This window comes from Balaenoptera acutorostrata, chromosome 1 (genome assembly GCF_949987535.1).
Source record: "Balaenoptera acutorostrata chromosome 1, mBalAcu1.1, whole genome shotgun sequence".
NCBI classification, from domain to species: Eukaryota; Metazoa; Chordata; class Mammalia; order Artiodactyla; family Balaenopteridae; genus Balaenoptera; species Balaenoptera acutorostrata.
Genome location: NC_080064.1, coordinates 104,769,466 through 104,793,795, shown reverse-complemented (window position 1 = coordinate 104,793,795; position 24,330 = coordinate 104,769,466). Strand labels below are relative to the sequence as shown.

The 24,330-nt window shown below is 47.4% G+C and overlaps 1 protein-coding gene across 3 annotated transcripts; it reads right to left on the bottom strand.

The window, feature by feature from the left end:
• Window positions 1-218: 218 nt before the first annotated feature.
• Window positions 219-22,451, bottom strand: TENT5C (terminal nucleotidyltransferase 5C). Of its 3 annotated transcripts, none has more exons than XM_007169314.3 (2): window positions 22,325-22,451; window positions 219-5,734 (listed from the first exon to the last, which is right to left on the bottom strand). In XM_007169314.3, exon 2 carries the CDS (start codon window positions 5,706-5,708, stop codon window positions 4,533-4,535), a length of 1,176 nt encoding a protein of 391 aa, XP_007169376.1. In that variant the 5' UTR covers window positions 5,709-5,734; window positions 22,325-22,451; the 3' UTR covers window positions 219-4,532. The 3 variants fall into 3 exon arrangements, with proteins under 3 accessions (XP_007169376.1, XP_057388828.1, XP_007169377.1); XM_057532845.1 differs by lacking the exon at window positions 22,325-22,451 and adding an exon at window positions 21,381-21,721; XM_007169315.3 differs by lacking the exon at window positions 22,325-22,451 and adding an exon at window positions 11,122-11,213.
• Between the last annotated feature and the right edge of the window lie 1,879 nt (window positions 22,452-24,330).

Here is a 24,330-nt window from a genome sequence, read left to right as displayed (position 1 = left end):
AAGGCTCAGTTTAAATCCAAATATTAAGGGAATTGCAGCCCCCAAGGTAACCACACAGAGAAAAGTACACCATCTTTCAGACAAGTATCCAAGGCTGATAATGTTGATAACCGCTTACCACTGTGCAACGTGTTTCCTGAAACCTAAAATAAGTTCACCATTGAAGAGACATAAAGAAATGAGCAGAACTGACATAGTCTTTTTAAATATATCTTTATTTCTCAAACTCAAAGCTTTATTTCATCAAGTTCTAACACATTTTGCATTGACAAGTGATTTCACCTGCATCCCATAAGAAGGTCAGTGGCCATTACACCAAAGAGGAAACCTCACATATCCTAGGAAATTAATATTTGAAAGGCTATGCAAGTATAGAATAACAAAAAAGCTTCCAATTTAGTCTAATCTGTATCTTTTCATCTATAGTAATTTGGAAATTAATGGATAAAAACTTAATTTTCCTAAAGCAGTGATTTTTTAAAAAATTCATGAAAAAAAAAAAAAAGGACCAGATTGCTTGAGTTTTAAAACACCCACAGATCCATATTATTTAACGACTTCCTCTTTAGCGGATGGTCTTCTCACCTTCCTATGCAAACACACATGACAATTTGCACCACCCCTCACTAGCCCAGGCAAAACTCCAAGCATTTTCTTTTGCTTCCACTTAAACTATTCTTTAAGTGATAGGTAAACAAGATTTAGAACTTGAACTCAGAAGAAAGCATTTTCTTTCCTGATCCTCACTTTGGAAGTCTCCACAAATAATCCTGAAAAGTTGCCAGGTCTTTTTAAATACATCCCCTGCTACGCACCCCTCCCTTGGTCCTCTGAATGGAACTGGCCGCACTGGAGTATGTTCCAAGGTCAGCTGTGACCTTCTGGTCTCTGCCAGATTGAAAATCGAATCTAACCTTGGCAACTGGATGTTCTTTCACCTCACAGAATCTACCCCAAGGGTTCTTCCCTAGTGTGGAGCCCATCAGATACCCGGGAAGCAATGGCCCCAGGGAGCATTAGGGTCTCTGCTCACAACTAGATAACTATCATGTATTCTCTGGAAGAGGACATTTGAGCTCAGAGTCTAGCTGCATCCTAAAACAAGGCACTGGTACCAGAAAGTTAACTAAAGAGGAGGTATTCCTAAAGTTAGGAAGTTGCTTTCGAGTGGCACCATTTTCCAAAGTTAACAAAGCAGTACTAGGTTAAAATCCTAATCTACCATGAAGGTAAGGGGCTAGTGCTAGCAGAGAGGCTGAAGGACAAGCAGATTCGGGGCTTTAGCAATTTCATTATTATTGCATCACCACAAAACACACGTTCACACACAGTTCTCTGTGACTCAAATCCCCAGGGGGGAAAGAATATCAAACCAGGGGAAAAAAAAAAAAACAAAACCCTTCAATGCCAAACCACATCTGTTACCACACACCAGGAACCCAGCATCTTTCCTACCCGCCTCTCCCCACCTGCGAGGTCCTCCCAGCTGTGAGCCACGCCACCTCCCATGTGCAGTCAGCAGGAACCCTGATTTGAAGGTGTCAGCGATGTAGTTTAGTTTCAGAGTTGAAGTTGTTGAGTGAGGAATAGTGTCTCACTGCCAAGGTAAGATTTAAAGGTGAGATTAAGCTCGAGGCCAGGAATTTAGTGCGTCCTCTTCCGCCAACACATGGGGGAAAAGGTACAGCTTTAATCTCACAGCTGCTCAACCTGATTCCAAGAAGCAGGCTGGGGTAACAAACTGCATGCCTGCAGAAAGCATCAGAAAACTGCTCAGAGTCCTGAAGCAAATGAGGCTGCTTACATTTATATTAGAACTTGCACTTGAACTTTAGTGCCCTTTGCCACTGCCAAGTTTCATATTACTCAACACACAAAGAAGAGGAACCACTGGACTCAGTACAAGTTCAGAGTACCTGGTGCTTGTGTGAGCAGCACAAAAGGCAGGTTCCAGCTAGAATTCCCAGACACCTGAAATTCAAGGTTACCTGTTCCGAGGCAGGCAAGAGGCTCATAGAGCAGATGGAGACACCACTAGACCAGGGTGGTATTTAAAAGTGCAGCTTTGGGTGAGTGCAGCTTTTTACCCTGATGGTTCTAGAACACAGGTCTACTCTCAAACTTCAAAACAGCTGGGCTGACTAAGAACTTCAGGTGAAGGGAGTCTATCGAGATGGCCATCGTGCAATGGTGGTAAATAACTGGGGGCGGGGGGGGGGGCTGGGGATTTCTAGCAACTTCTGTGCCTCCCTTCATCCTTAAAGGAGGACTAGTACCAGATAGGAAAAAGATATAAGCAGAAAGAACTCCAAGGACAAACTGGAAATTTAATTACTTGATGCAGTTCTGATCCCACCTTCATCCGGACCCTCGTTACCCTGATCCACAAGCCTTCTAGTGGAAGCAACACTGACTTCTGTGAGCAAGTGCTTATGCTGGCGGCTTTGTCATATTTCAGAGCTTTGGTTAAACAGATCTGTCATCTTTATGCAAACATGTTGCCATTTGACCACAATGGCAGCCTTTTAAGGTCATGGATGACCACAGAGTTTTTAAAGTTGGGGCTCACTCTTCACTGCCCTTTTTAACACTGAAGCACCCCAGGACCCACCTCAATGTAGAACCAGCCTTGACTCAAAGCCAGTGAATTCAAATATAACTACTGGTTCACAGGGAAATAGAAGCTGGTTACACTAAGAAGTGACTTCTATTCAACTAGTCCACAACAGCATGGATACCAACTAAGCCTTGGGTTTCAGTCATGCCCCATCTGCTTTCAAGAGGACCAAGACAACGTATTCCAGAAAAAAACCTGAAAATATAATCTTCAGAAAAAAGGTAAACCACTCCTTTTCTACTAAGCATTAAGGTAACTTCATTGCTTCAAGCAAGGAGAAGGCAATCACTCAGGGCTTGGGATTTTTATGGCCACAGGAGAAAGTAAAAATCAGGAGCATGGATTTAATTAAATCACTCAAGAAACTAAGCTGGCTGGCAATATGGAGTTTCTTTGCCCTTGATACCCTAAAGTGATGCTTTCTAAGAGATTCCACAAAAAGCTTCAAAACACAAAGTCCCTTATCCTACTGGGAAAGCAACAGTAGCCTAGAACTCTCCCATTTGCTAAGCTTGCTTCAGACTGGAGATTAACACTGTTTGCCTTCTAAAGTGCAGAGTATAAACAAGTCTGGTCAATCTACCAGAGTAAGGAAGATTATTCTTCTTCATTCTCTCAATTCTTCCCAAATACACCACAAGGAATCCTCTTGAGGATGCCCTGGGGGCTTGGACACACACGAGGCCCCACTGATGGAAAGAGCGTCCACGTCACACACAGCACAGGGACAGCAGGTGCGAATCTAAAGCAATTTTAAACCAGAGAACTCTGCCCGCAGGCGCGGACCATTCCACAGGTCACTTGGATCTACTGAAATCCCTGGATTTGTCTGCTGTCCAAAAAGCCTGGAGAAGGAAACCACTATTTTTGAAAAAACAAAAACAGAAATCAGCCAAAGTACTCCAGAAAACACAGCCAGTCATACTTGGAATGTGACCAAAATGGGTTTCCGATTAAAACATGGGAAGACCCTCACATCAGTTACGGCAATGACTCTAGACTCGTCACAATCCTTAGTCTTGGGAAGAGCAAAACAAAAGTGATCAACTGATGAGGGAAACAAAAAAGTGTCATTCAATAAGAATTCCTCACTTTAAAGAAAAGAAAAATTGAACATTCACGTTTCCTATTTACAATCCCCCACCACAATTCTACTGAACATTATGTTGCACAGTTTATTTTGTTTTCAAGTTACATTTCAAGAAAAGGTCTTTTTTTTTTTTTTTTCTCAGCAATATCTCACAATTCCTCGTGATAGCACAGCATCTAAACCATAAACCACTTCCAACCAGATCGTGATTCTCCAGCTATCGGCTTTGGTTTATCGAGGAGAGAAATCCTCAGCTCTGCTGACAGAGACTAAACATAAGCAATTTAGTCCCTTGAACAAAAATTAAGCCACAAGAGCACCCTCATGTTTACCATTTTCTGCGGGACTAAAACTGACACAAGAAAATAGACCATCCGCACAACTTCCACGTAAGTGCTGAGAATTCCAGGGGACGGCCGACATCCCCTACCCTAGGCTCCAGTGAGAAGCCCAGCAGCTGGAGACTTCTACACTGCCCACGTGTCTCCCAATCTCAACGACCGCACGGAGCTCAGATGTCCCCGTGCCGATGTTTGGAACACGGCATGTTAGTGTCTGTCTTGGAAAGATGTGGATAGGTCATAGTTCCTATAGCATTTTCCAAAGTGGCACTGGAATCACAGGTCCCTTTAGGGTTGGCTCATGATATACTGGAGACCCATTCCAATGGGCGCACAAAGAAAAAAAAAAAAAAAAAAAAAAAAGCAGAGTCAGAGCTGAGTTCCCCTTTAAAAGCCAAACACCTACGTCTAGAAGGAGGCTCCCCCAACCTGAGAGCCCTCGCCCTACGGGGGTCCCCCCTGTGGAAACCCTCGGGTCCCAAGGTTAGTTGCAGGGCAGCCAGGTGGGGTAGGGCTGGCTGTAGGTGACCGGAGGGTGGGCCACGTAGTAGTTGCTGAAGCTGCCGTCACTGACGTAGGGCGCGGGCTGGTAGTAACAGGTGACGGTGGTGGCGTTGGGGATGATGTTGTGCTCGGCCAGCACGCGCAGCGCCAGCAGGGAGATGAGGTTCAGGGTCTGCCTGCGCTCGTGGCCCATGAGGCACACGGTGCTCTCGTTCACCACCCTGCGCAGGGTCATGAGGTAGTCGTACTTGCTCCTCTCCTCCTCCGCGAAGTGGTTCTGCAGGTAGGTCTCCAGCTTCCTCTGCTGCTCGAGGATGTCGGGGAAGTCGATGAAGAAGCGGGAGCACATGTAGCGCTCCAGGGTCTTGATCTCGTCCTGGTCGGCGGGCCTGAAGTCCCGCACCAGGAGGTTGCTGTACTTAAGCAGCCCCCCGCCCCGGATCTCCTCGGGGTTCTTGGTGGCGATGAGTCTGTTCCGCAGGTGGGCCAAGGCTTCCTCGAAGTCCCCGTACACGCTCTCCCCGATGACAGCAGGGTGCAGGTGCTCGGAGAGGGGGCAGCTGGAGCAGTCGTAGAAGAAGAGCAGGGAGTCCAGGATGATCTGGAAAGAGTCCACACTGAACTCGAACTGACGCCGGATGGAGTCCACAAATTTCAGCTCCACGTTCCGCCCGTTCTTGTTGGAGAGGGAGATCAGACTCCAGCGGTCCGTGTCCGTGCACACCTTCACCAGCTTCTGGACGTACGCCTCCTTCAGAGTGACTGGGCTGATCTTGAGCTTGTTCACGCCCTCTGGCAGGAAGTTCAGGAGGGAGCACAGGACCACATCCCTGACCAGCTGAAACTCGGCCTCTGTGGGCAGAGCCACGTGAAAGATGAGGTCCAGGTCTTTGCAACCCAACCCGTTGTCCTTGACCAAGACGTGGCCGGCCGCAGAGCCGTTCAGCCGGACGTCCTGCACTTTGATGCCCGCCTCCTCCAGCCGGCCGCGGACCGTCTGCACGATGTCCTTCAGCGTGATCTCCAAGGTGGGGAAGTTGCCTCGTCCGTGGATGGGTACGACCTCGGTCAGGACCTCATGCAGCCGGCTCACCTGGTCCCAGGTGAGCACGCTGAAGGACACGCAGTCGCTGGTACTGCTGCTCTCCTCTGCCATCTTGGGGGATGTTCTTGCCGGGGAAACTGAAAGGGAGGGAAGAGAAACAGAGTTAGGACTCACTTCTATGTGGCAAAGCAGCTCCAGGACTCAGAGGTGATGCTGGTTTCTCTCTGAACACCTCCCTTACTGCAAAGTGGCAAAGAGCACCTACTGCCCGCTGCTGCCATTGAGGATTAAATGAGTTTAAGCATGTTAAGAACAGCGCCTGCGTGGAGTAAGGACAATACACACACAAACTTACCCTACACCAAATCTGACAACTTCGCACTTTTGTTTTCTGTGGGGTTTGTTTGTTTTGCCCGTTTTGTCCGCGTGAGGGTAGGGTCGGGGGTGGAGCCTGTGTGTGAAGGGAAGCAGACAAACTTACTAAACCGAGTAACCTAAACACAACATTATTCAACAGAGAGTCTATAGGTTTTGCTAGTTTTCCTTGTTTTCCATGGAAATCACCTCTCCTGCTTTCAGCTCCCTAACTGCATCCTGAGCTGGTTGATACCTCGGCTACAGTGTCCACACAGAACACAGGATCCACAAGAGAAGCTTCCTTCTCTTCGTGAACAGGTGGATTCTCAGCCCTGGGCTTAGTCCTGCTAGAATCAAATACGCCAATATCCTCTTCACTTACGGGAGCTGTCTGCCCCGTAACAAACAATCCTGTTATCCAGGGTAGGACCAAGGAAGTGTCTGAATGACAAAATTCCTGAGTAACAAAGGATTAGATCAGCTAAGCAGTGGAACCACTCTGCCCAGCAAGGAGGCCCCACACAGGATGTGGAAAAACTCCTCAGGGCAGTGTGATTTTTCAACTGTATTTTGCAAAAGAATCCCTTCAGTCTACCCAAGGAGAACAAAGTTAGCACTCAGTACTAGCAGAAAAACGTGCTTCTCGCACATCACCGGCTAGAACCACAAGGTTACCAAAGTAATTTTCAACTAAGTTATGTTGTTCAGAAAATGAAACAACAGATTCCCTGGAAATGCTAATATGGAATAACAAAAACGGATACATTAGAAAGTCCAGGTGCTGTGGATCCACATGGGTCCCACATTAGCTAGATGGATGTAAAAGGCTGAGGTGCCGTCTTCAGACTTCACTGCAAACAGGAAGTTTTGCCACTCTCTTCACTTTTCTGACTTGCTAGACACACAAAATCCATCCCAATGACCTGCAGCTTCATTGTTTGGGCGCAGCTGCCTTTGAAAGCACGTCCAGCATGCATAGTCCTGGGGTTCCAACTTGGGTTTTTAGTCTTGCACTGGTGCCAGGGACCCTCCCCTTAACTATAGAGCTCAGATCAATGGGATGGTTGTCGATCCATGTTGGGGGCACCACTGGACACACCAAGACGAGCTTTCCAGGAGCTGGCCATCAAGGAGGAGGGTGAGAACACAATGTCTCAATATGAGGCAGTGTGTCGGCGAAAGAAAATGTAATATGAAGGTAGAAGAAGAGTCAGTTGATCGGGGCGAACAGGAAGGCCACAGAGGAGTTCATTTACGGGGCGGGGACACAACCAACAGAAAGGCAACAAGAGCTCTCAGCTGGGGTTGAGGGGCAGAAGGCAGCCGAGACCTGACGAGTTGTCCAGTCCGGCCATCATGCGCCTCTTCTCAAGCCAGATCACAGGCTCCCTGTAGTATGTAGGTTAAGGGACTGAATTTGCTTAGTTGGCCATGGGAAAGTAGATCACGTGATTAAAGCAGGCTCCAGGAAGGCCAGTGGGGGATGGGCACTCTTCTGCTTGCTACTGAAGAATACTTGCCAAAGGGAAGGTAAACGTTTTCTTTCAAACCTGTTTGGACAGCGTTAGAAAGCCCTAGGCTGTCTAGATGATCCTACCAAAGCACTTCTAAGTTAAGGATACCAAGCAAAATTTGTGATGAAATACTTGATGTTTACTGTGGCTGGCCTTTGGTTTCAAGTCAGGTTTGGGACAGTAGAGATCTCTTTTTAATGTGCTCTATATACACTTGGTTCTTTGTGGCCCCTTTAATGATGAGCGTAGCACACGTTACACTTGTGCCCACTGCGTAGGGCACTACACAATTAAGTTCAAATGATTACAGAAAGGTATGGCTCCAGCTTTGTTTTGAAACACTGCTAAACTATGATTTAGTGACATCGATTTCTGCCAGGTGTGTTGATTTACCTATAAAACTACAACTTACTTTACTCTGTGTATCAGCTGTTAGTGTGCTTCCAAGGCTCGGGTTTCTGGTATGGGCATAAGAAGTCACAGCAACAGAGGAGCTGCAATTCAGTCAGTACTTGGAAAGGAAGGAACAATTAATTTTAAGAAAATCTCTAGGAAGAAACTCAATAATGTTGTAGAGGAGAATAGTTGCAGGAATCACTTTTGATTCGTGCCTTTTTTTAAGGACTTGTTAAGAAAAGAAGTCATCTAAAGTCAGGACTACTCCCACCTCTAGAACAGTGGCTCTTAACATTAGAAGCGGGACATCTAAGATGAGGGAGAATCTGAGGAAAGCTATCACTCATTATTGGGGCGGGGGTGGAGGGTGGGAGGTGTAGTACATATGCATGAAAATTTTCACATATTTTAAAATCTCTGAAATTGTAGTAGATTCAGAGTTAGAATCTATTTTAGACTGAAAATTTGTAAGGTTCTAATGGGAGGAGGGGCAGGAATAGCCAGAAAAGTTATTAAAAATTGGAATGGTGTCTACTAGCCTGGTAAGAGATATTATGAAGCTACAATAACTGATAACAGCAATGATATTGGCAGAAAAAGGCAGACAAATAGATGAAACAGAATTTTTAAAATCTAGAATGAAAATCTAGTACATAAGGGGATTTAGTGTATAAAAAGGAGGCATTCAAAATAGTAAAGGGAAATTTTTGAGACATCTGGATAGTTATCTAGATTTTAAAAATAAGCAAGGATGGCTCCTTAGCTTGTGCCAATCTAAGATCTAGACGGATGAATCAAAGACTTAAGTGTAAAAGGATGAAACCCTAACAATACTAGAAAAACATGAAATCTATGTAAATTTACATAGAGTAGGTATTCCTTTCTAAATCACATAGAAGTCACAAAAAATTGATACATTTGCCTATATAAAAATTAAAACGTCTACATGGTGAAACACCATAAAGACGTGAGAAGACAAAACCAGGAAAATACTTGTAACATTAGAGAAAGCAGTCACTTCCTTAATGAATAAGGAGCTCCTACACATCAGAAATACTAGAACCCCAACATAAAAGAAGGGGCAAAGGACACGAACAGTGGCTCAGACACTTAACATATTCAAACTTACCTTAAGGGATGGGCAAATTTAGACTTCAATGTATCATTTTTACCTATCAGATTGGCAAAGACCAAGAAGCAGACACTTTTGGTACACTGCCCGTGGGTTCCCTCTGAAGAACAACATGGGACTCTCAATTTTAAGTGGACATACCCTTTGGCATAGCAATTCTACTTCTAGGAGGTCCACTTTGGATTTAATCCTGTGAGTATACTTGCAAGTATGCACAAGGATATTCACTGAAGAATTATTTATAAAGCTACAAATAGTCATCGGTAAAGAAAGTTAAATGACTTGATGCATGTATACAACAGGATACGAATGCCTGGAGTTGTCCAAAAGAATGGTGGCTGCTCTGTCTGTATGAATATGAAATGCTTATCAAGATTGATTAATAAAAAAGCAAGTGTGAAACTGTGTGTGTAAAAGCACAAGTCTATGCTTACACAATCAAAAATCTCTGGAAGGATATCCAAGTAGTTCAGCTTACACCAAATACCACTGCTAGGTTGGGGTACAGGGTATAAAGAAAACTTATTTTATCTCTTTTGAATTTGGAACCTACATATGTATTAGTTGAAAAAAGTTAAAATCTTATGAGCCATATTCCAAAATCTCTCCCCTTTGAGCCTTCTAATAATCTGCTACCTTGTTTAATTCCTTCAATTCCTTTCCTCCTAGCCTTCCCCACTATCCCTGTATCCACGTGCCAAAACCAAATACACTTAGAAGCTTCCCCTCCAAGCCTAAACACTGATCTCTAGTGGGGCAGGCAGAGGAGGAGGGACAGCGTTTATCTGGAATGGCTTTTAGTCAATTTTCTACTTTTGTGGTGTTTAAAAGATGATGTCCATTGTTTATCCAAAAAAACCCCAAAACTTTCAAAACAATGGATAAGTCATCTCATCTAGTGTCATTCTATGTTTAGTATCCAAAAATGTTTTCTGTAGTTTTACAAGAATTACTATTTCTCATTTCATACATATTATTACAGCTATCCTCATGGTGCTGTTGGTTACTGGCTACAGTTGCAAGAACCTTAATAAATGCAGTAAACACTTTTTCAGGAACCTAAGATGCCTATAGTTGGCATTTTCCATGTCAACAACTTCTGACACATGTATGAATAATGGAGTTAACTCTTAGAAAAAAGTAGTCTATATGAAAGCACAGTGCAGAACATGTGCCAAGTCCATGGTATAGTTTTTAATTCTCCCAATTGACTGTGACTTAGATCTGGAGCAGCTCTTGAAGCTATTGAAGGCTCAAATTTAGGCTGAGTTATATTTGTTGTTTAGCTTATTAGAAGAGCCCAAAATAAGTTATCGATGCCTATTAGAAATGAATCCTTTGTTTTCCCTCACCCATCCAAACAATTTCAAATATCAAAAGTACATTTACAGGTTGCTTAGACAAACGTGGTATTACCAGAATAAATCCAAGTCATAGGCCCTTAGTGCTTAGATAACACACCAGAGCTTAGTGTAACAGTTTTAGTTTTAATTAACCACTTGAGATCAACATTGATATAATCCCCATATAAAAGAGTCACGTGAAACACACAGTCTCAATTCATGAAAGGCCCTGGTTAAAGGCAAATTCTAATTAGCAGAATTAACAAAATAGTAACTAGAAAAATTATTAATTTGCAGCCTGGTAAATTCAAACTAAAGTGTTTGATTTCCCTTTACTTGTCTGAGAAGCAGATGCATTGTATTTTGCACTAGAAACCGGGAAAGGTGGGAACCATGATTTCTCACTGATGTGAAAACTCAGGCACCTTTTTTACAAGTGAGGATGGCCAACTGCCTGCTCAGTTTAAGCTACTTAATCTTCTAAAAAGTTTGACTTGTGATGAACGACTATCTCAGGTTCCCTTGGATTCCCTTTTCTTTTAGCATCTGGCTGCAGCAGGAGGATAAAATGCACACATTAGTGGAAAACAAGTTTGTAGAGATGGCAGCAAAAGGTGAGAGGAAAAGACAAACTAAGCCCAAAGAGTAAACCAAGCTCCCTGAGCACACTAACTCACCTTTGTTTCCCACTGCCTGGCACACTCAAGGCAGGCTGATCTGAAAACCAGTTTGAGCCCTCATTGAAAAGAAAAAAACAAGTTATTTCTAGTCCCGCTCCCTACCTTATCCAGATCCCAGAAGCAAGAGTGACAGAGGCTACGAAAGCATGAGGGGCCTCCGGGTGGGCAACAGGACAGGCAGACGGACAGGTTGGAGATGAATGCTAACAGCCCTTGTGATACGTCTAGGCCTCACGGTCGAGGGCTGGGGTCAAATCGGCACTGATCTGTTTGCGCCTGGCAGTAGTTGTAGAAATGCCCAGAGTCTCCTTGGCATGTGTGGAGATGTACATCCGTGAAGTTAAAGACGGTACAAATTTAAGCCTAGGTCTGTGACATCTGACATGGAAGCTCCAGAAGGTTTCATGGAAATGCTGCAGGGTGAAAGAGGTGCTCTCAGCTACGGCAGCCCAGCTTGCCCACAGACAACTGGGCGGCACCCTTTTCCCCTGACCCTGCTGTGGGCTTAAGAACACAAAAGAAACTCAAACACGTTACAGCGTTCCTTTGATGACAACATGCTGTTCACCGGATGTTACCCCAACGGCCTGGATCTTCCTAGTGACCCTTTCCAGCTCAGGGTCAGAGACCCAGCCATGCGCGGTAGACTAAGACTGGTGACAGACTCCAAGGGAGGTGTGTATGGGGCACAAAGGCCCCTGCCGTCCCCGGCTCCCAGCCCGGGGGGACCCATGCGCCCGTGGCTGCGATCTTCCACACAAACTCTTCTCCTCCGTGTACAACTGAGGGCCCTTTAAGCAAAAAGAAACTACTTCCTTGCCTATAAAAGCTTAGAGAATTTAAGCAGAAGTGAAAGTGTATGGCAACACTCGTCATAACATCCCATCCCACCTCTTCCCTCATCTGGCTGAGGGAATGGAAACCACAGCTCTGGGCCTATTTCTTTTTCTCCTATAAAATGAAGGTGTAGAGGTGTGTGGGCAAGCAGACAGAAGAGTACTTAGTACAAGCCACTTCACGTCCACTCCCATTAATCCTCACAAGCGCTCTGAGGAAGCAACAACTGTCCCCTGTACACAAAGAATAAGGATCAGGAAAGATTAAGCAAATTGACCCCAGATCCTCAGCTCTGGACCTAATGTTCTGACTCTTGGAACTGGAAACAACTTCCACCAAGGTCAAGTTCTGCCACTGGTGGGCGGCAGCTGGGGAGAAGGCAATAAGCTCTTAAGCTACAAACCCACACGTACACTGGGATGACCAGTGCTTACCGCTACCAAAGTGATCTTTTCTAAAACAGAAATTGTACTGGTCTTATCCAAAAAAAGGAGCTACCTTCTGCCAACTATACAACTGCAACGCCTTGTCTTCCCATCGGCCCTTATCCCCACTGTACACGCTGAAGACAGCAAAGCTTCGGTCAACCAGCCTTTACTGCCTGCTTGAGTGCAGGCTCTTCCTGTAGAGACGGCCACAGCCAGGGGACACCAAATGTGACTAGATGTTTGGCCAGGTGCCCTATGAGCCACCAAACTATTTGACAATGTCCCAAACAGGCAGCGAAACAGTGCTGTAAGTTCATCTGGATCAACCCATCCGATTCCTACAACAATCCTGTAAGGGAGATACTATTTCCCTACTTTCATAGGTGGGGAAACTGGAGAACAAAGAGGATACACACATTGTTAACTGTCCAAGGACGCACTGCTGGGAAGTGGCAGAAATGGGACTTAGGAGGCTTCCTAGGTGGCAGACAGCTTTGGTATACGTGTTGGGGTGAGGGCAGGGCTTTGAAGGTAAGCTGGTTGTTCAGGTAGTTGTAGGAAGGAGATAGCAATAAGAAGTAAAAAGAGAAGAAAGGTATGAAGCTTTGTTATCAGAGGGTGGGAAAGAAGTTGGCTAGAAGTGTTAAGGCCCCCTGCATGGAGTAAGGCCAGATGGCAAGTGCCAAAAGCAAGGCAGAAGCATTTAGAATGAAAGTAACTAACAACTGTCAGTACAGAAACTCTCTCCCTCAAAACCATCATGGAGGGGACTTCCCTGGTGGCACAGTGGTTAAGAATCCACCTGCCAATGCAGGGGACACAGGTTCACTCCCTGGTCCGGGAAGATCCCACATGCCGCGGAGCAACTAAGCCTGTGCGCCACAACTACTGAGCCTGCGCTCTAGAGCCCGTGAGCCACAACTACTGAGCCCGCGTGCTGCAACTACTGAAGCCCACGCGCCTAGAGCCCGTGCTCTGCAACCAGAGAAGCCATTGCAATGAAAAGTCCGAGCGCCGCAACGAAGAGTAGCCCCCGCTCACCGCGGCTAGAGAAAGCCCGTACGCAGCAACGAAGACCCAACACAACCAAAAATTAAAAAAACAAATAAAATTGATTCTTTAAAAAAAAAAAAAAAAAAAACCATCATGGATTTGGGGGTGTATCCAGCCTGATGGGAGCCACCAGAATGAACATATATAGAGAGTATAGTCATGTGAATGTTTGTTGTAAAGGAACAATGGCTGAAAGATGAAGGCCTAGGATCCTCATTTCTGAGGAAGCTCCAGGATACCAGCCAGGTTGGGAGGCAGTGGTGATTTCAGAGAAAGCAAGTCCTGAAGAGAGAGAGAAGCCAGGAGTGGAAGGAGCTGGGATAGTCAGCTTACCGGGCAAGCATTAAGAGGAAAAAATAATAGCACAGGAGAGAGCTTTTAGGAATGGGCTGATCCTGGTCTGGATCTGCAACTAAGGCACATGCCCTGCTCACAGAATAAAGGAACAGCTGCTGGGAGTCACTCTGGTGGCTGGAAGATCAGGATTGTGAATCTGTGGATGAAGCAACAGAACAAGGCATTCCCTGCAGACAAGAGGGTAACTTTATCAGATCCAAGAACAAATAACCCAACTGGAGCTGCAGAGAGAAGGTAGGTAGATTGGCAAGAAGTGATCAGGACCCCAGGGGCTGGCACAGGAAGGAGAGCTGGAACAGACTTGAAACAGAAACAGCCTGGAACAGACTGACAAAGGCCTGCACGTTGAACCTAAGACTGGACACCTGCCCCTTTTCCCACCTGTGTGCAGTCTGACCCTTGAGATCCTTTCACCCTCGAGAGAGAGCCAGGGACTTGGAAGGACCATGGACTTGATATACGCTGCAGCAGATAAGTGGGCAAAAAGGAGAAAAACCAGGGTCAACAGGGATTCAGCCTTCTGCAGAGAAATCCTCCCTTACTCCTTGAATTCCTAGGGAGGTGAAGGTCAAAGTCATCTAGGACCAGAGGGCAGCCTGAGGAAGCCTTTTGTCTGCCAGCTGCCAGCCGTTCGGCAGGGCCCCTGGCCCACCACCTGGGAGGAGGCCACATTCTGGAGACTCTCCCACTGCCCCCAAACACACTACAGAGTCACAGATAACTGAGACGCACACCTGTGGTTCATGTACCTGGAATAAGAGTTTCGATTAGTAGACAGCCCAAAGCAACAGAACCAGATAAAATGATGCCTTGTTTATTAAAAGGACAAGAAAATGTATTCTTTGTTAACTTTTTGCAAGAAGTTATGCTTACAGCTGCTCGCTCAAACACCCACAAACACACTCTACCTCAGTCCAAAGATATAAGTGCCCCACGCCACAAAGCTGCGCCTGGGGAAAACTGCTCTCAGTCAGTGACACAACAAACCCCGCAGGTGGTCTTTTCTCACTCAGCTCCAGCACATTCAGCCAGAGGCCTCAACCTGTTTTCTCAGCGTTATCAGTATCCTCCTAGCCATTCAGCACTGATGTGTACTAGAGTCTAAAAACTTGGTTCAATTCCCACGGCAATGGGGATGCTGCCTGAGCCAAAGGCAAAGAGTGTCCCGGACGGAAGCAGAAGCGGGAAGAGAGGCCAGTGCCCCCTCGCTCTGCCCAGGCTTTCCCAGTGGGAGGGCCCTCACAAGCGCTCCCTCCCCACTGATGCCAACATACAGCCTTCACGGTTATCAATGCCTGGGCCCCGTCCACAGACACCCGCCCCGAGACGACTCCAAACAGAAAACTCTTTCCTGTCTTTCAAAATAGGACGCTTAAGTAAGTGTGGTTGGAGAGATAACGCTGGAAGAACTCATGCTGTGGCAGCAAAACAGCATGAGACAGAATAAAAACACTGTCCCGGATGTTGTAACAGGGACACCACAGAGGTTCAAGTGCTTAAAGGAATACCCTGAATCGTTGCAAATGTAAGTATTAACAAGGTCAGAACACAGATATCTCTGGATGGGAGAGAGGCATAGAAGCCTTGATTTTTCCAAGGTGTCAGCATGATTAAGTGCTACACACTCAACTTGAACTGGAAATAATCCTTGTTGCTCCTGGGTACCTCTCTCCCTTCTACCAAATGCCTCTTTCTAAATCAGAGATGTTACCAGTCTGAACTCATTTAAAGAGATCCCCAGAGCTGGCCCTACAGTTTTAGAGACTGACTAGGCTGAGAAAAATAGGACAATTCCTAGGAGACTTTACCGTAAAGATGAACAAGTTTACATACAATCCATAGGGTTTAAGGGCTGACAGCCTCCAGGTTTTATCAAGGGCTGTGTCCACAAACTAATTTACCATCTAACTTTCTAGTTTAGAGCTTTGAACTGTTGTTAGTTGTCCAAAAGGAGGACCTCAGTCAGCTAAAGGCCCCACCTCATCACCAGCAGTGTCCCGTGGGCCTTATCAGGAAAGGGACCAGCACTCTCTGTTGCTCAAATGTAGCATTTCTCCAACTTTGGCCATATACCCCCCTTTACCGATACCTAAGCATGAGCCGCCTCCATTTCAGCGAGGATGCTAATTACACAGGCAGTTCCATCCCAGTTTTAGTTTTGCATAGAGCCTTCCCTGCAGAGTTAACTTTCGCATAGCAGGTACCTGACCTCCAGGTACTGAGCACGGCGGCAGCCCAAGTGAACATCACCAGGCTCAGTGGTCCTTCTGCCATCATCACAAATACTGCTAAGAACAGAAACTCGGGTAGGAGGGCAGGGGATGGGGGGAAGGAGTGGAGGGGTAGGAATAAAGTGAAGGAGCGAGACCATGGAGTGGTAGCTACTTCTGCACCAACTGCACATGAGGAGGCCAAACCGCCTTGTCTTTGGCGTCTTCACCTGTGTGAGCCGTACAAGCCATGCATGTGGCTCACTGGGATGCTTATCACCAAGTTAGCATTTACCAAGTCACGTGCTGCTGTTATCAGGCATCTTGTAGACACCTTTTACATGAAAGTTATTTTCTCTCCCATTTTCAAAGTTTAATTGCTGATAAGTTTTAATTGTTGATAAATTGTTAAGAGTCCTGGTCCCCTGCCAATCTCAGAAGATTTTATCTTCAGTGCTTCGAAATTCTGTTATGACCTTATGATTATTCTCTAAGAAACTACAGAAAAACAAGAGAACAAGCACTGGACTAGGGCTCAAACATCCTGCGTTTCACTGTCAGGTCTGACTCACACAGTGAATGATTATCAGCAGGGGGCCACAACGACTGAGCTTCCTTTCGTTCTGTCAGATGTCTGAGTACCTACGACATTCCGAGCACTGTTCTAGGAGCTTACGGTCTATTGGGGAGCAAGAGACCAAGATCTCTGCCCCTGAAGAGCTTAGATCCTAGCTCACACTCTCCCTCCAAAACCTCGTGTTATTAACTCTTGCCTCCCACGCGAGGAGAATCGGGATTTGACAGTGAAACATTTTTGCAGATGGTCTAGATCTGTGCCACCCAATAATGTATCCACAAGCCGTTGGGCGCTTGAAATGGGACAAGTCCAAATTGAGATGTGCTGTGAACGTAAAATACACACTGGATTTTGAGGACTCTGTACGAGGGGAAAAAAAGTAAAATAACTCATTAATATTTTTATATTGATTACAAATTGAAAAGATAGTATTTGACATGATGGGTTAAAACAGAATTATGTTCACCTGCTTATTTTTACTTTTTAATGTGACTACTAGAAACTTAATTGCGACTCATATTTCTACTGTCCTTCTTACGATGAAGAAACTGAAGAGGTAGAACCTAAAGGGGCAGTGGCGCTTCCAGGACCAGAACCCAGCTGTCCTCACAACTAAAGCAGCCTCAGAAGCAGGGAGGGGGTAAGGATGAAGACAACAAAGGGTCTGGGCAAGGGAGATAAGCAGCAGCGCCAGTGCCCCACCCAACACCCCCAGGGCCAGCACCTGGACACACAGCAGGTGTCCAGTTAGCGCCCACTTCATCTCTGCATGTGGGTCAGCAACCTTCCCAGGACTGGCCAAGCCCACACAGAGTCAGCCGGCTGCGGTGGTCCTGATGCCCACCTCCTCAGCCGTCGCAGCTCAGGGATAAACAGGGTGTGTCTGGAGGATAAGGGGTAGTCAGCCAGGTGAGGTGGAGGATTACCCCTTCTCCCACCCTGGTAAGGGCTATGCAAGGTGAGAGGAGCTTATGACAACACGAGAGGGTGGGAGCAGTTCAAGATTCATGGATAATTTTCTTCTCAAAATGTGTTTACAGGGAGCAAATATAGAGACAGATACGGAACTTTTTGCGCTCATCCAATTTAAGATAAGGTTTGAAAGAAACTAGAAAATAAGGTACAAGGTAGAACTGTAAGGAAGTACTGATGAGAAGAGGCGTGGGATAAGGGGATCCCCAGATAGGGTAAGATCAAGACGCCTCTGAGAAGGGTCCAAAGCTGGATTAAAATAAAGTTTGGTGAGGAAGAAAGAGCATTAACTTGCTCACATATTTGAGTGTGTATGCCCTGAGGCAAGGTAGGTCAATTAGGAAGGGAGGTCAGGAAAGAAGAGAAGGTGAGAAAGGTAAGGTCCTCAAAGGAGCGCATCTTCTAGAGGGAGGGGCAGTTTCCGTGAGCCCTGAAGGTGTTGGAGGTGCCGGGACGCAGAGCTGCCCAGAGGCAGGGAGAGGCGCTGGGCTAGCGCTCTCGTGGAGCTGCTGTCTGCAGCCCTAAACCAGGTCAGCGATGGCAGCGGGAAACAAAAAGTTAAAAAGAGAAAGACTCAGCAGAACGAGCACCCAAGTGAATGTGGAGAGAGAAAGGCTGAGTGCGCGCTGTGAGGCCGTGCTGGGGTGGATGGGCAGCGGGAAGAGCTTGGAGGGCCGGGGGTCTGGAGCTCAGCCTGAGGAGTTTCAGCTGTCGGCCAATTAGTCGTCACTGCTCCTCGCTCCAAACCTACACCCCTGAGGCCTCCGTTTTTAAAAAGGCCCCGAAGCCACTCAGCATTTTGGGCCCGGAGCTTGCGATCCAAAAATGTGTGCCAGCACCTTGGCCCATCAGGACGCCATCTCCTGAAGTGTGCTTCCCTCTCTGAGAGGAATGGCAGTCGGATGCCAGCAGAGCACTGGATCCAGTTAACAGGCACTCCTTCGGAGTGCCAGGTCCTGCACTGGGCATTCAGCAATGAGCATAGACCCCTGCCTTCCTGGGGCTCACACGCCAGTGGCTGCAACAAACCGGCAAAACCCGAGTGCCTCAAGGACATTCTGAGGCGGACCCAGCTCCTCTTGCATCCAGAGCATTTCCACAGGGCTTTTCACATACCATTCCCTTGGCCTGCTTGGCACCTGGCACGAACTACTACCTAGGAAGCACTTAACCACTTACGGACTCAGTCACTGTTATCCAAGAAATAAACACTTTACACAGTTGGGTGACCAAGACTCCCAAAGGCTCCGAGACTAAAAAACATCCTACACAGAGAGTTGCTTAACATCAGCAATTATTTCTTCACATTAGTTTTTCCCTATTGTTCCAAGAGGTTCTGCAAACAGTTCTAGAACAGGCTACAGGGCCCAGCTGTACAAAATCTATTAATTCTAAACAATTCATAAGGCTTCCTTACACAGTTGGGCTACACAAAGATGCTTCCTCTAAACCATTTAAATTTCAAACATAAGCTTCCTTATTAATGCATGTAGTGAAAAGATAAAAACGTTTGAAACCAGAAGTTACACAAGTATCATAAGAGATCAGCACTACTGCTGTACCCAAGTGGCTTTAAACACATGAACACTTCTTTAAACATAGAGGTGTCTGCTTCATCATAATACTGCTTATGCCCATTTATTTAACATGTTACAGTCAAAACACCAAGATGGCAGAAAGCATTTTTCTATATTGCCTTGTTTATCTCAGTGACAACACATAAAAGCAATGAACCTTATCTAACCAGAGTAATGTTTTATCCCAAGTAACACCTCAGACTCTGCATTGCTTCCCCTTAAGCCCCGCCCCATCCCCCCCCACCCCAATAACAACAACAACAGATACACCCCAGAGTCCCGTGTGAGACCGAGAAACCCAAACCACAGCATCACAAGTTTAACTTAACTCATGAAACTAGTCCCGGGTATCCATAAGATGTTTTCTCGGCAACACAAAAAGGGTTTACCACGTCCGTTCGCTGCTCTTGGCTTGTCATTCTTTAGTGACTGACACCATGCACAAAACATATCAAAGATGAAAATGAAGACAGGGTACTATTTAGTTGAGCAGTTAAAAAAATAATGGCGGGCTTCCCTGGTGGCGCAGTGGTTGAGAATCCGCCTGCCAATGCAGGGGACACGGGTTCGAGCCCTGGTCTGGGAGGATCCCACATGCCACGGAGCAACTAGGCCCGTGAGCCACAACTACTGAGCCTGCGCGTCTGGAGCCTGTGCTCCGCAACAAGAGAGGCCACGATAGTGAGAGGCCCGCGCACCGCGATGAAGAGTGGCCCCCGCTTGCCGCAACTAGAGAAAGCCCTCGCACAGAAACGAAGACCCAACACAGCCATAAATAAATAAATAAATATTTAAAAAAATAAAAAAATAATGGCATTTTCTAATTTAGTATCGAACGTGCCCAGTTTCTGGCACTGGGAGAACAAGGACGCTACAGTCCACTCTAAGTTATCTTTACTGCGGCGCAGTTCCTTGGACTCTCAGAAGTGCGAGGACTTCTCTGTTCTGATGGGTAGTGCATGATGTGCACAATCTGGCCTGGCCTTGAGCACTGGGGGAAGGCAGGCTCAGTGGGGCACTACTGGGAGGTGGGGCACTACTGGGAGGTGGGGCAGGGGAGCCTCTGCAACTCAGGATGTGATTTCGGTGGCTACTTGTACTCACAGGCGAGCTGAGCACATTAGTAGGCAGAGCCATAGGTGCTCAACCAAATCACGGTCATTCTGACAAACAGGCCAAACGCCAACCCTTTCCTTCAGTTACCCCAACTTAATCTCTGGATACAAGGCGGGTATTGTGGAAGAAATTCAACATAAAGAGTGCGGCTGTTCGCTCTATGGACACACACTAACTTATGAAATTAGGGACCTTTGTTTGGGGTAACAATTTAGAGGCCTTCTGGCAGAGAAAAAAGTTTTTTTTTTTAACTTTGAGGTTAAATTTACCCACAGCTACCTGAAAAATTATACATAATCTACCAAAATCTGCTTTCTAAAAACTCTTTTATTGAGAATAAATGGACTCTAAAGATGTGGGTATACCTTAAGACACAAGGTTTCAGTTATCTCAAGTAAAAGCTTGACTCCAGAGATACTAAGCTCTCCATCTTCACAAACAAGAATGTCAAAGGGCAGAACCCCTGCTGGTCCAGCTCAGAGCTTCCCTGAAAGGGAAGAGAAAAGTCAGCGTTCTCTAGTCCCCACCCTAACCCCTTCGATGGCAGGGTCTCGGGGTCTCCAGTTCGGGTCTCACTCCCTCGGTAACACCTCTGGGGGTTTAAGAAGGCACAGTTCCTGGTAAGCGCTCCTACCACCCTGACGGCTTCCTGGCTGGCTGCCTGGCTTGCTTCCCTGCCAAGTTACTCACGTTGAAAGGTTAGTGTAGCCAACAATGGCCACTCACATCCCCCCTGCAGGGCAGCTGGGCCAAGCCAGAAGTCTACTTCAGGAGGATTTAATAATCTTCACTTTATTTCCTGGGGAGGTTCAGGCTCCCAACCCACCTACCAAATATCCTGAATACCAACTGTCACAATACAAATGATTACAAAGTCTTTATAAACGCGTACTGTAGTAAGTGCACTTGAACAGTCCACGGTTTGCATGCTATAACTCCATAACAGATAAACAAATGTTAAAAGGCAGCAGGTCCCTACTTAAGACAAAGATTTAGTCAGCCCTGCAGAAGTCTTCCTCCGGACAAAAAAAAAGGAGGGGGGGGGCGGCGGAAGGGAACCGAGCTGATCCTTCCCGCGGGGTCCAACCCTAATGGTGGGTTCTAGTGAGCCCGGCTCAACTCGCGTTCTCCAGAGAAACTCGCCAGGCATTTCCCCGGAAGTCCTCCCTTCCTTCGAGGTAGCGTCGTTTCTTCTCCGGCAGGCGTTCTGCGTTTAGGTGTACAGGCTACCAACCTGTACTCGTCAGGTTCGTTCCCCTCCTCCGACTCCCTCCCACCGCCGCGATCTGGACTGCGACACCTCCTGGGCACCGTGCCTCTAAGCCGCCCGCGGCCCCGCTAGCCGAGTCCACTTAACGGCCGTGGCTTTCAGACTACAGGCTAAGCAAGTTTCACTCCTCAAAGGGGAGGAACCAGGTCACGGACGCAGTATTCCCGAGAAGTTTCCGAGAGGAGCGCAGCGCACGAGTCACTCGCTTGGATCACTTTGCGGCTCTCGGTGTCCCCAGTCTAGAGCGAGTGCAGGAAAAGTTAGGGATCTCCGCCCTCTCCTTAAAACCCCGGCCCAGGTTCCGAGCCTGGGGACCACCCCTCCCCTCCCCGGCCAGATGCAGCCCCTGAACGCTGCGTCTCCAACTGCGCCTTCCGAAACCGCCGCCGTCGAATTCGCGCCCGGCCGACCGGCCGAGGTGTGCGCGCCCGCGGGAGCGCCGGGGCGAGCCCGAGAGACCGCAAGCAAGGCAGGGGTGGGGCGGGCGCCGTCGGACCCGGGGAAGGTGCTGAAGGCCCCCATCACACACTCTTCGGCCGCCCGGCCCGCGCCCGGCCAAAGCGCAGCCTGCGCGATGCGCGGAGCAGGAACTCGCTGAAGTTTGCCAGACCCGGCCGAAGTCTCTGGAAAGTTGTAGCTCCCTCTCGGAGCGTCTCGCCTGGCCCTCGGGGGCGGGCTGTTTAGGGGGCGGGGGTGACGTCGCGGGGGCTGGAGGGGAAGGGAGCACAGGGGCCTGGCACCTGTCCGCACTTCCCCTCTGGCCGCCGTGCCCCCACCAGGCTTGGCGAAGACTGGAGCTCCGCTCGGCCGGGGCAGATTTCCGCCCCCCCACCACCCCGAGGGCAGAACTCGCGGCTCTCCGGAACCGCGCATCCTCGCACCTTTAGAGGAGGGGGCCGTGGACTCACCTGGGCAGCGGCGGAGGAGACCACAGAGGCAGGTCCTTGGCGTGGGCAGCCCCCAGCAGGAGCGGCGCGGTCACTACAGCCCCCAGGCAGCGGCACAGAGTGAACCGTCCTGCCGCCGCCCCCTCCGTTCTTAAACGGCCTGACCACGCCCCCGCCCGCCACGACCGCCCCAACCCCCGCCCCTTAGCCTGCCCTCCCGGGGGAGCGAGGGGCGGGGCGGGGCGGAGCCGTCGCCCAAGGGATCCTTCCGCCTGGGCGCAGACGGCGAGGGCAGGGCGAAAGGTGCCCTCTGATTGGCTCCTCGGGTGAATGGTTGCCGAGAGACGAGTAAATCTTCGGCGGCTAGAAGGCGCAGGGGTGCCAAAGGGGGTAGCACTACGCAGGCGCAATAGAGAGGGGCTGCGTCGACACCCCTTTAACTTTGGAGCTGCTGGGACTCCCTTTCTGCTTTCCACTGCGCTCTTTTCTGCCATTCCTATCACATAACTTCTCCACCACCCCCCACACCCCGCCCAAGTTTTTCCCGTCTCTATTCCGCTCCCGCGCAGGCCTGTTTTTCTTTTGCTTCTCTGGGGATTTTCGCTTTAGTTCTCTCTCCAGGAGTGGGGAGTGAAACCTCCAAGCCTACCTCCGACGTGTGTTTTGAAGTCGGAAAAAACTTTTGGTTTCTGAGCGGGTCGAGCCTTCCTGATTCCCCAAGCAAATTGGCTGGAGGTCATTGGGGAAAGGGCCGGCACAGTTGGTTCTCCGGTGCAGTTACCACCTGTGTGCAGTTAGTGGGACTAAGAGCCGTGAGGAATCCATCGCCAAGTCTGGCAACCGTGACAGCTTCAGCCCGACTCGGAATGTCACAGAGCTCAGTCGTGTATGTTACACAACATGCAGGCGGGGCTTGGACACCGTCCAGTCACTCCATAGCAAATGGTTTCGAGTCCAGGTTCTAAATTCAGATTAACCTGGGTTGGAATCTACATTCACCACCTAACTAGCTGTAAGGCCTTAGGCAAGTAACTTAACCAACCCTCCGTAAGTCTCTGTTTCCTCACCTGTACGGTGGGACTAAAAATGGAACAGCTTTGTAGGGTTATATAAGTAATACATAAGAAAATGGAAAGCTATTAGTGCAGTGCATGATATAAAGTGTGTGGTGACTGTTATTTATATCAAGTTGTAGCTGTTATTATTTATCAATAAACGTTTATTGAGCGTGTAGTGATCTTCTATTAGGTTGTGGGAGGAAAGATTACTTCCGAGATGAAGTATTTCTCTACCCAGCCCCTCCATCCCTGCCTGAAATAAATGTAGTTCTCATTGTCTGCCAGGATAGAGTTCTCAAATATATGCTTTCCCTGGGGAGAGGGAGGTCCCCTGGAATATTAATGAGATAGGATATCAGTGTGAATGCTTGTAGGGATCAGGATAGATGGTCTAATTTTTTTTTTAACTTTTTGTTTTTGAGGTACAAATTCGGTAAAGTGCTTTGTGTACAGAACAATGAATTTCTATGTACGTGTATCCCCATGTAGCTGCCACCCAGATCAAGACATAGAACATCTCCAGCTTCCTCATGCCCCTTCCCATCCAGTGTCCCACAAAGGTAACCACTCTTCTCACCTCTATCACCAATGTTTGAACTTGTGGATGAATTACATAGTATGTGCATTTTTGTGTCTAGCTTCTTTCACTCAACAGTGTGTCTATGAAATTCATCCATGTTGCATATAACATGGTTCATTCTTTTCCATTGCTGTGTATTATTTCATTACGTAAATATTCAATAGTTTATGTACTCATTCCACTGGTGGATGTTTGAGTTGCATCAAGTTTTTGCCTATCATGAATGAAGCTGCTACAAACAATCCTTTTTACCAGCTTTACTGAGGTATACTTAACAAAAATTGTATATATTTAAAGTGTACTACATGTTGTTTTGATATACATGTACCTTGTGAAGCTAATTAACAGCCAAGCTAATTAACATATCCATCACCTTACATAATTACCTT

Coding starts and splice junctions, on each gene's coding strand:
- TENT5C (XM_007169314.3), bottom strand. CDS start 5,708: ATGGCAGAGGAGAGCAGCAGTACCAGCGACTGCGTGTCCTTCAGCGTG.